Source organism: Tursiops truncatus, chromosome 15 (genome assembly GCF_011762595.2).
Source record: "Tursiops truncatus isolate mTurTru1 chromosome 15, mTurTru1.mat.Y, whole genome shotgun sequence".
Taxonomy (NCBI): Eukaryota; Metazoa; Chordata; class Mammalia; order Artiodactyla; family Delphinidae; genus Tursiops; species Tursiops truncatus.
The window spans coordinates 82,549,657-82,561,713 of record NC_047048.1 but is presented as its reverse complement, the minus strand read 5'-3'; the positions used below and the strand labels follow the sequence as shown (position 1 = coordinate 82,561,713).

The 12,057-nt window shown below is 50.7% G+C and overlaps 1 protein-coding gene across 1 annotated transcript in view; it reads right to left on the bottom strand.

Moving 5' to 3' along the window:
• Window positions 1-338: 338 nt before the first annotated feature.
• The window catches only part of ZNF831 (zinc finger protein 831), a 172,374-nt gene continuing 160,655 nt past the window's right edge, over window positions 339-12,057 (bottom strand). The window contains exons 5-6 of the mRNA XM_033840011.2: window positions 4,910-5,083; window positions 339-3,820 (exon numbers count right to left, since the gene is read on the bottom strand). Coding sequence (XP_033695902.1) covers window positions 3,723-3,820; window positions 4,910-5,083 — 272 coding nt within the window. The 3' untranslated portion in view covers window positions 339-3,722. The remainder of the gene's footprint in view (window positions 3,821-4,909; window positions 5,084-12,057) is intronic.

Here is a 12,057-nt window from a genome sequence, read left to right as displayed (position 1 = left end):
CTATGACCGTCCTCTCCCTGGAATCCTGCCCAGCACGTGTCCGTGCCTCTGGGGACAGAAGACAAAGCTATGCATCGCTACGAAGGTGACCAGGATGGTGCCTGGGGAAGGAGCCAACGCTCTCCCCAGATTTATCTCTCCCCAACCACCCCGAATGTTCTTTCTTCCTTGGATGGTCTCCAGATCCCGCTCCTTCCTTAAAATTCAAGCAGCCCCCCTCACCCATCTTGCTCCATAATTGACTTTAGATGAATCTACTTCCCGAACGGTAACTCTTTTCTGTCCTCTCCAGAGGTCCATGGAAAACTGACATGTAACCATGCATATCACACCAGCGAGAAAAACCCACATCAGAGCAAACTTTGAGATTTTTTTTATTATGCATTTGACAGTATTTTCTGTGTTAGCACAATGAATGAATTTCTCTCTGAGATATCATCTTGCCACAGAGACAAACAGTGCACAGGTGTTTAAAAAATGTGATTCAAGCCCTAAGGACTATGAGTGGGACTCAGAACACAAGTGAACATCTCTCTATGTACAGAGGCTTTGCGTTGAACACATCCGCCACAAGGAGTTGACACAGAGAACAGTTTCACAATAAATAATTGCTTCTCTAAACTGTACCCCATCCTGCTGCCAAATCAGTCCTTTCCATTTCCTTGTGACACTCACTTTTATACCTGTAACGCTTAGGATATACTCATCGAAAATTTAGCATTTGGTCAAGGCTAGCACCCCGGCATCCACCATCACATCAGGACCTCGGCAGGCACTCAAAATGCCGGCCGTCGGGGGAGGGGGCGGCCTCTCCCCATCCCCGTGGATGACACAACACTGCATCAGCTTCAGAAGCTCAGCAATCTCAGCGTGGCCGCTAGAGCACAGGTGAAAGAGATTGCGGAACAGTCAGGTGTTACGATTCCCAGTTGTTGCCAATTACATAGATAAATAGAGATTTACGTAACTTACAAAGCCTTTGTGTCTGCAGCTTACTTTCAAGCCGTTCCCCCAAAGATCCACATTTCTTCCGGAAAACAAATATCACCTTAATAGCCTTGAGCTGGGGGTGCCTTTACAGTGGCTTCCAGGCAACTGGGTCTACTGCTCATCATCTGCCTGTGAAGGGCACAGAGGTCTCTCTGCTGCACGCCAGGGGGTTCAAAACACAGGTGTTAATTTCCTCCTTCTCTTATCACAAACATCAAGGTTTCTTCTTTCTTTCTTTTCTTTCTTTTTTTGGAGATACATTCTTTTAGCGGCACCAAGCACAGCTGAAAATGCCTGTCTAAATCCTCTAAGCCTGAAACTCATCAAACCTGTACAGCTGTGATCCGCGTCTCAAGTTGAGGCCCGGTGGCCTCAGCGGCTCACACCCCATGCCTGCCCCATGTGAGGGCTCAGACGTCGGCATGCTCCTGCCAGGGCCTGCATCTGTTCCAACATGGACAAGGGTTTACATTTGCAAAGAGTTAGCTTGAAGTCCACTTATTCTCCAAGAGAAGTGGCTTTGCAACGTGCCATACCTCTCCGCAAACAATTTCCTGCATGAAACCGGAGCCCTGGGCGGCGGGCCCCAGGGCACAGCTGGGATCGTTTTACCCATTAGGGAAACTGGGGTCTTTGGATGGGGCATTCTTGGGGAAGGGCTGTATTGTTAAGTGAGGACCCTTTGAGTGGGTTTTCTCCCCCAGGCAAAACTCATTTCTTGTCCTCAAAGAGGTGAAAATGTGAACCCAGCAGAAGCCATAACTGAGGCCTTCCTGCTGCAGGACCCTCCCCCAGGGGGCTCCTGAAAGGGCAGGCAGAGCCCGGGAGGCGGGGAGGTCCACTCCCCGGCAAGCATTTGATGGTGGAGGTCTAAAGCCTACTCGCTTTGTCCGGCCTTAACTTTAACCTATCTCGGAAAAGGGAGGCAAAAGAAAAAAAAAAAAAAAAGAGGCCTGTTACAAAAGACGAGCTCTCTGCTGGCTGAAAGAGGAGATGTCTCCCCAGCCTATCTCTAGCCCGTTCCCTGTTTTGAACGGAACCTCCTCGCCAGAGCTTCTAGGCAATTTCAGAGCCTGCCATCCACCTGGGAAGGTGTGAACACAATCATCGCTGCTGACGCGGCCGCGGCGCGTTCTCTCTCCCACGGTCTGCTCCCATCTTTGATGATCACGTGCTCAGGATGGCAGCAGCTTCCACTCTGAGAATGTCAATCTGGAGATTACTGACTTGAGTCTTGCAAGAAAGTAGGGACCGGGCTTGTAAGGAAAGACTTTTTCTTCCCAAGTAAAGCGTCTTACAGGAGCTTGACATGCATCGTAAAGACCTAGAAGAAGCACCTTTCCAGGCCCCAGTGGGACATCTGTGCCACTGTTCTCATCTCCTGAACATCCAACAGAATGATAACACCAACAGCAAAAGCAACCAGTGCTTTTTCTGTGCTGGCCTCTGCTGCCTTCCTAGAACACACCCAGCACAGCACATTCCTACCACAGGGCCTTTGCACTTACCCTTCCGCTGCCTGACATCCCCTTCCCTCTCTCATCCCTCTGGCTCACCCCTCCCCACTTCCTCCAGTTCTTTATGCCAATGTCACCTGGCCAGTGAGACCACCCCTGTCCACCCACGCTGCAACCACCCCCAACACTTCCTGCCCCCAGCCTGCTTCCTGCTCTCCTTCATATGCCCCATTCTGTGTTTAATGTATTGGTTTGCTATCTTTTTCCCCCACTATTTAAGTGCCGGGAAGGCTGACCTTCTGCCTTATTCCCTGTGGTGTCCCCAGCATCTGGGACGGTGCCCTGCACATCACAGGTGCTCAACAAATCTTTGCTGAATTGAATAAATGCCACGATGGATGGTGGTTTTAATCACGTCCCTCCCTTGCTGAGAAGGGTTTGGTTTTGGGGTGAGGAAGAGGAGAAAAAGGAAGAAGAGGCAAAGTGGGGACCAGCTGGGGCCTAATTCATGCTCTCCTGGGGTCTGTCTCTGCCTCTCCTCTGCATTTTCATTGTGGATGCTGACAGAACCCTCTCCAGACGGCTCAAAGCAATCTGCCACCAATTTGGAAAGCCTCCCGGATACTAAGCAGGGTTTAATCCTCCCTTGATCAGACCCTGTAGGACCCCAAGCCGCCCCCCCCCCAGGCCATTACTATGAACATCAATTACCATCCCGTTGCAGATGTGTAGGCAACTCAGTAATACCGATTTCTGATCGACTGAATGACAGATAAACCCAGTTGCGCTGCAGGAAACCCTCAGGATCACACAAAAAGACAAGTGGGTTTAAAAAAAAAAAAATTCCTAAAATGAACTGGAGGACTCGGAGGGCCTGGTGCCCAGCTGCTATAATTCACCTCTGTCCAGAATCAGCTGCTGAAAAGAAGAAATGATTCTTTTTGTAGAGACCACCAGTTGTTCTGGGAGCAGAGGGGCAACATGGGCACCGATAGATAAGCCTGCAGGGGCTCCGGGAAGCAGCGATCGGTGAGATTTGTCCAGACCTGGTGAAATCCAGGGCTGGACATCACTGCTCAAAAGCTACAGGGAGCTCAGGACTCAGCTCCTAAGACGCAGGGCAGGCTGTCCACAGCTTTAGGCTGTTCTGTCCCCAGGGTAATCTACCAAAAGCACCATTGCCCGTGGATGCCCACCACACGCGGTGTACCGCTGTCGGCCCGCACAGACCAGATGCGCCCCACACGTCCTCTGTGCCCCCCATACGGCAGCGACTCAGAAAGCAGCTTCACCTCCTCGGACACACGCCCCCGGCAGCACCGCCAGCCTGCTTTCCTGCTTCTTTGTCAGGTGTTTGTGCCGTCCTTGAATTCCTGTGGGGAGAGAGCTGGTCTGAATGAATCAACCCACATTTCCACACGGCTGGTTCTTCAGCACCCAGTTAGGAATGATTTCCTCTTCCCACGAACATGAGCGCGGTCCCCCAGGTCCGCATCTCAGGCACAGTTTCTGAAGGCTGAGCACACGGTCAGTGGATTCCTACCAGAGTCCAGCCTCCACCCACACTACTCAGTTATTCATCAGATGTTAAGGAGCCAGGAAGGAAAATGTGGTTGGCGCTTCTGGACAGCAGATCCTGGGCCCCTGGCTACCACAGCACCTGCTGCATAGGAAGCCCCCCTGCTTGTGCGTTTCACTTGCTCAGGAAGCACCTGGAGGTCCCATCCCACCAGCGATGGCTCTTGGAAGAGGCAGCTCTGCCTGGCGGGGCTGATGCGTCTTGGCCCAAAGTAAAGAAAAGGAGGAGCAAGGGGCATGAGTAGTAAACACCAGCTTAAGTGGCTACACGGGTCGCACCTAGGGTCTGCTTGTTTATTCAAGTCCACACTGACTCACAAGCTTCTCTCCAGCAGTTAGAGCAGACTACAGGGTCTCAAACTCAGGGGCCTGGGGGGCCACCAAGTAAGATGATGAGTGACACAGGTGAATGGACATTGCATGTCCCACTCGAACCTGAGTGGTCCTTATTTGGTTCCAGCCTATCCGGCCAAGAGGGGATGTGGGCTGGTGAGACCAGATGGTCCCATTTGCTACTTTTGGAGAAGCGTAAAATATGCATTTGTTGAGGAGGGGGGTGATTCTGCAATTTTAAAGTGTTGGCAACTTATTCAAATTTTGGCAAATTGCTGTGCAATTCAGAAGAAATACGTCTGGAGGCCAGACATGGCCGTGGCGCGTTCAAGGCCTTGTTTTGAAAGGCATTGAAGGGACGGGGCTGCTGCACCCTCTGCGCCCAGCCCGCCCCCACACTCACCCACCCCCGCCTGCAGGACCGCATCGGGTGGAACAGGCAGAGCCCTGCTGCACCCACGTGGCCCAGGGCAACCGATCTCTGGAAATGCAGAAAGCCAGGGAGGGGGCTCATACCCGCGGGCAGCCAGGGTCCGGGGAGGGGGTCGTACCCGCGGGCATCCGGGGTCCAGGTGCAGAAATGCACGCAGGCGGCGTCCTCGCTCTCCGCACAGGCGCAGCGCGGCGTCCCCTTCGACGGCTGTGAGCTCCGCGGAAAGGTCCCGGCCGACCTCCTGCCCCGGAAGCTGCCTCTGTAGTTGGACAGCCCATAGGGCACAGTCCGTCTGCAAAGGACAGAGAAAGGTCAGGGCCACGTCTGGACGAACCGCCCCAGCCTCTGTGCTCATGGAGCTGGTGAGGGCGTCTGAGATGGTGGGCCTGGGTATGAATGAGGCAGGTGGTACAGTCCTGTCCCAGGAACTGGTGTCCACACCCTCCCCTGCACCTTGGGCCTTGGGAAACCTCTGGAGTGAATCCGTCATCCCCGCTACCCCGTACTCCCCAGGCAGTGGGCTGGGGCAGCCGGGATGGAAAGATGGGGAGGCCCTGGGGGAGATGGATGATGGCCTCTCTACATCCTCCCAGCAGCCAGCCCTCTTGCGGAGGGAGCGAGCAGACGCCGGGTGGATGCGTTTTTAGTCTTTTCAAGACCCAACTGTGGCCAGCGCGCCTCCCAGCCCGGGTCCTTCCAGGGCAGTTCTGGTTTTCCTTCCAGCACTCAAACCCCTGACATTGACATTCCCGCTGCCCTGAACACTGGTCCCAGCTTTCATCCTTGAGCCAGTGGCACCTGAGCCTGGCCATCCAGACCAGTCAGACACCTTCCAGACCCGCAGCCCAAGGCCGGCCCTGGCTCCCGCCCTGCTGGCCACTGAATTTCTTCTGTGCGCACATCATGTTTACAGTCTGTACTAACTGGAATAGGACAAATCCAATTACGGCCATTAGAGACACATGCTGGCCCCCGAACACGGCTTCCTCAAAGCCACAAACGTCAGGGGAACCCTCTGTGCCCTGTGAGATTCAGCTGAGGACAGAACTGACCTTGGGAAAAGTCTTCTTATGAAACTGTTTACCCATCTCATTTACGGTTGGAGCTGGGATGAGGGTGATGGTGTCATTTGAAACAATAAATGTTTACATCTGTTTCTGATGCTCGTGTCCATCCAAACCATTGCTCACCAGGGACGGGAGGCCACTGCCAGGCAATTCAGTGGGGAAAAGTGAAAAGCATATGCTTAATGCATTAGCTCTACTGAACAGGGTTTGGGGGACAGACTACTAGTAACTAGAGGAAACACATGTAGCCAAAAGTTACTTTTCCAATAAGTCTTGGTTTTCCTGCTAGTTCCCAGGATCCACCACCTTGGCTTCCCTGAGCCCCATGGAGTCTCACCAATCATCCACCTCAAAGGGGGCTCTGACATTCTCTGTGCGTTTTCAAAATAGCATCAAATTGAATTTCCTTTAATTTGAAACACATGCCATGGAGCCTTTCTGGGGTGGTGAGGGCAAAGTGGGGGGGGGGTGCCCCATCGTGACCTAATGCTTGGAACGGACCTGCTCCCTGCTGGGCAGGACACTGGAGCTAATAACATAACCCCATAACCCCACCCTCTTTCTCTTTTCCCCTCTCCCCATTCCCTCCCACCCAAGTGAGTTGAGAAATGGCCTTGTACGGCTTCCCCGGATCCAAGCAGGCCCAGTACTGAGCAGTCTGTGCTCACAGGATGGAGAAAGGAAGCGGGGGCCAGTCCCCTTCTGAGCTGAATCTTGGCTAAAACCCCATCTTTTCTCAGGAATGGGAAATAGGGGTGGGGGTGAGGTTGCAAAACAATACAGACATTGTGGTGAGGCAGGATTTGGCTAAAGGTATAGATTTCCAGTAACAGGGCCACATGAAATCTCTAGGTGTTGACATTGAACCCACACCCCCATTTCTTGGTGAAAATTACACACAAGGAATAACAACCACGGCTCCCATTTTTCCATCAACAGCAAGACCTGCAATTTTGAAATTGCTGTCAGTGGATCAGGCATCTGTGTGCGCAGAGCCACTCAACTTTGCAAACGCACGAAGTGTTTCTAGTGAGGAAACAAGGCGACATGGTATTTGGTAACAGAGAACCGCTAAGCGCTTTCCCAGCAGCCTCGTGGGAGGAGCTAGTATGCAAATGAGCCCTTGTAACTTTCCAAGAATGCTTATGGAGGCAAGAACCCCCTGCTCCCAGCCCCAGGTGCTCAAGGTGTGCACTCCGCTGGCGGACCTGGAAGCCGGTGGGGGATGACAACATCTATGAACCAGAGGACTTAACAGATGGTCCAGACCACAGATGGCCCACCCCCATCAAGAGTTCCGGGTCCAGTGAAGGCCCACCTCCCATAGGTCAAAAATTTAAAGGTTTCTAAATCAATCTGATAAGTGCTTAAATAAGACAGTTCAGCTTCAAAACACCTTGGAAGTTGGAGCTTGGTTTTAGGGTTCTGGGGCTCCTTGGAGTTCCATGTCAGAACACGGCAGCACAAGGTACATTACCTTCCAACCTGCTCCATCCCACATACAGCCCGAGCTCCATCTGCCCCCCCATCCCACAAGCAGCTGTCCCTTGACCACCCTGTAGGCCTTGGGAGACGTGCTGGAGCCCTGTTCTGTCCGTGGGTATCAGACCCTGGAAGTGGGCTCAGGGACATCTGAGTAGAGGGAGTCCAGGATGGTGACTACCTGGTACATGGTCTAGAAGAAGGGGTATATGGCTTTCAGTCTCATAGACTCCTTGCAGTGGGGTGGGAGATATGGCCAGAGGAGGGTCAGAGGTACCCTCTACGCCACAGGACCAGGGCAGGTGTCTTTCTTTTTTCTATATATATGTATTTTTTAAATTAATTATTTATTTACTTTTGGCCACGTTGGGTCTTCATTGCTGTGTGCAGGCTTTCTCTAGGTGTGGCGAGCAGGGGCTACTCTTCGTTGAGATGTGCGGGCTTCTCGTTGCGTTGGCTTCTCTTATTGCGGAGCACGGGCTCTAGGCGCGCAGGCTTCAGTAGTTGTGGCTCGCGAGCTCTAGAGCGCAGGCTCGGTAGTTGTGGCGCAACGGGCTTAGTTGCTCCGTGGCATGTGGGGTCTTCCCGGACCAGGGCTTGAACCCATGTCCCCCGCATTGGCAGGCAGATTCTTAACCACTGCGTGCCACCAGGGAAGCCCCTAGGTGTCTTTAGGTCTAAGAGAGGATACCAGCTCCTCAAGAGTACAAGAAAGAGTGACTTCTTTTGCACCTGCTGTGGACCCAGCACAAGGCTGAGCAAATGAAGACTATTAATTAAGCAACTGGTTGTTGATTGTGAGATAAACTAGTCCAATAAGACTGGATTCTCTCCAACCTAACATTCAACAACCACAAAATTCATTACAAAGAATTACCAACACCTGCCAAGCATCCACTATATCTGGGCGTACCTCATTTTATTGCGCTTCACAGATATTATTGATTTTACGAATTGAAGCTTTGTGGCAACCCTGCATTGTCAGATGATGATTGGCATTTTTTAGCAATAAAGTATTTTTTAAGGGATATACATTTTTTTAGACATAATGCTATTGCATACCTAACAGACTGCAGTATAGCGTAAACGTAACTTTAATATGCATTAGAAACCAAAAAATTCGTGTGACTTGCTTTTTCGCTTTGTTGAGGCTGTCTGGAACCAAATCCACAATATTTTCAAGGTCTGCCTGTATCTCCCTGGTATTAGTCTAACTGTGACGAGGATGCAGAAAGGCCTTAAGGAGTTCACATGCTACTGGTGTATGAAAACAGTACAGGTAAAGGAAACCTGACAAGCCCAATACGCCCAGGTATGTGCAAGGTACACAGAGCACAGAGAAAGGTTACCTGGTGATCCCGTTATTATGTTGTAAAGCACTTACATGATGAGCACTCCACCTGCTCCACAGTTTCCTGATCTATGAAAGGGCTGTCAGACGGACTGAATGATACACTGCACTGCATGAAAAATGCTTAGCAAAGAGCTCCTAGTGGTGAATTAACGTGGCTGCTGTTGTTGCTTTTTTGGTCTGGGAATTCAAGTGAGTTGTACCAGGCAGAAAAACCCCATCTACCAGGACTGCGTTTGAGATGTGTGCCTAAGTAATAAAGACAGGTAAGAAGGACCCAGAGTGTCGCAGGGCACAGCAATGCCATTCTTTGCCAGGCTTCCTTTTGGCTGGTCTATCATTCTACACTGTCTACCCAATAAGCACTCGTGTTTTAGTTGGTTTGGTACCTTTATCATTTCTTGAATGTTTCTTGAACGGTGAATTGGAAGGACCTAATGATGGAACCAGGAAAATGAAGTTAAATCGGCTGAGAACTTTGACCAGCACACCATCTGACCTGTGGTTTAGCCTGTGTTTTACAGTGGGGCTTAGAGAACACAATTCTTTGTAAAAGTAGTCAGCTCTCCCACCTGTTAATGTTCCAGTTATAACACAGAGCTCCAAACAAAAGAGAAGCAGATGAGAAGGTGAGTCCAAGTGCTCTTAGACAAAACACCCCAAAACATTCACATAGGCAACGTCTAGCATTGTGTGTATTTGTATAATAAATTGTCCTCAGCGTATGTGGTCAGAACATTCATTAGTTGATCAGTGATGGTGGTACCAGAGTCATATTTACCATTTACCATTTTCTCCCACGTGTCATACATAAATGTTAAATACTAAACTTCCAAATCTCCTGTATTCATGGTTCATCTGCATCGTCACACTGGAAGAACTTTCTTTCTTTCTACAAGAAGTTTTTAAATAAGGAAAGTTGAATGTTTCTTTTAAGAATCTGTTTTTGAGTTCAGTGTTGCCTTTTCCTACATGAACCAACCATCTCCACCTCTCTGATCGGAAAATTGGCTTCAGTCCCTGAAGTGAAAGGAGGGAAACAGATATTCACAAGGGTCAGCTAGAAGCAGCAAAAGGAGCTTCACTGGCCGAATTCTAAATTCTCAGGAAAGTTTATCGAATTGTCCTTGAAAACCCAGTTTTCATATCCTCCCCCCCAACGCTGAATAGCACTCAACAAATACCTGTGGAGTGGTTTTCAATGTACGGGCCCTGGACTAGACTGTGGGTGAACATCCGTGAACGAGACAGACCAGTGGCCCTGTACACACACAGTTTTAATCTAGTACAGGGGTTAGCAAATTGGCATTTTTGTGGGCTTCATCCAATCAAAAGAGGGTGGTTTTTCTTTAATCTGAAAATTTCATATAAACATCACAACTTCCAGCTTCTCTTGTATAACTGGAAGTTATACTCGCTCCAACCCCACACTCTAACGTGGCAGCAGGTGTCTGGAGCTGAGTGATACTGTCAGAGCCTGGCTCAAGCTCTCTGTTTGGCCCCAGTCCCTGTATCTGTCCTTCTTTGCTTGCTTCTCTCACCTGTCTAGCCCTCAGGGGCATGTCAGTTTACAAGCCCTGCTCTAGCAGCTTGTCCCATAAAGCAAAGCCAGACAGGTCACGTGCCAGGGTGACAAAATTAGCACCTGCTACTATTTTTACAAATAAAGGTGCTGTCATTATCAATTCAAAAAGCCTAGGTTCTAGGGAGTGTCTCCCCAACAAACAGAACATTTTCACTTCACGGTCAGAACATGAAGTTGATGCTCTGGTTCACATTCTTCCTGCTGAAAGGGAAAGCAAGGACAGGATCGCCTTTGGGACGCACTGTACAGAAGGCGTGACTCTGATGACCAGTCCTGCAGCCGAGAGGAAGGGGAACAACTGTTTCCCAGGGGGAGGCAGACAGGCAGGGGCAGCAGCCCCAGCTACCAGGCACCAGCAGTCATTAGATACTTCCCCCCACCACTCCCCAGAGAATCAACTTCGAGACTCCAACATGCTTTCTAACTAGGGCTTGATTTCAGATTTTATTAAATTCCTTCCTTAGAAGACACCACTCACTTGTTCTCTCAAGCTTCAAAATATCTTCTTGGGCAAGGAAGAAAGTGTGGATCAGCTTCACTGACTGTCTTTGTAACCTTAGCCAGAAAAAACTGCTAGCTAAGAACTCTGTCTAAGAGTAAGACAGGATGAAGTAACTACAGGAAGTGGCTGAATATTCAAAGGTCTATAAAAGCGTCCATTCACTTCAACAAGCATCTAGTGGACCACCCCCCCCGCCCACTGCCACTTTGCACAAAGACATAGAGGCAAGAGGGAAACACCAGCTCAGAGACAGGAGCACCCCTCTCGAAGGACTTAAAAGCCCACAATTTTCTAGAGCCTGGGATCAACGCTGGCTGTTTTTGTCTCCTGGAATCCAATCTCTTATCTTTCCCCTGGGGAATTATCCCTCCCTCCCTGTGTGAGGTCCTGCAGAGACTGTCGACTGACAGTCTCACCTTCCCCTGCCTCAGGACTCAACAGGTGACCCAAGCTGGCCCATCACACCCTCTCCCTCCCAAGACACCTGAGCAAAGCAATTCACGGTCAGAAAATACTCTGAAGCTGCTACTTGCCAGGTGGCTCCATCCTGCCTTGTCTGTTCGACTGTGCCTCCACTGGGACCCCCAGTCCCGTCTTGGCACCTCTCCTTTCTAAGCCTGGTACTGCTTCTCCCTCCCTCCCAGTTTGTGGGCCACGCTGTGTCCTCCCAGGAAACTCCTATGCTGTGTTAGCAACACTAGGTTTCTGTTGCTTGCGACCAGCGACCTCTAGCTGACCCCGGAACTCACTTTCTCCGGATGGATGCAACCATGATCTCTTGGGTTCCATAGAAAGACCCGGAGTCTCTGCAGCTGACAAGGACAAGTAGAGATTTTCTTCATGGAAACAAGCACAAAAGAATATGTTCCGCATCAGGACAAAACCCAGCCAACGGAGCTGGCTGGAATCCTTCCTTCCCAGGTATGCCCACTGTGAAATGTTCGGTTTGGATCACACTTTGGGCGGGTGGAAGCAAGCGGATGACCCCACGATGCTCAGGGCCCAGCCCCCAGACACTTGGCTGACCACCTCACAAGGCTTACCCTCCAGTGACTTGATTCCTTGTCCACTCACCAAACGCCTGTGAAAGTCTGCTTGGGACAGGCCTTGTGCCAGACAACCACTGGGTGCCCTTCCGACCTCCAGGAAGGAAAACAGCCAGAACACATCTCCTCGTTGGCCTCGTTATGCGAGCAGAAGCACACACACACGCTTTCTGGTTCTAAAGGATACGCCCCAAGCTTCATGCTCACGAACAACATAAAGTGAAGTGACCGTT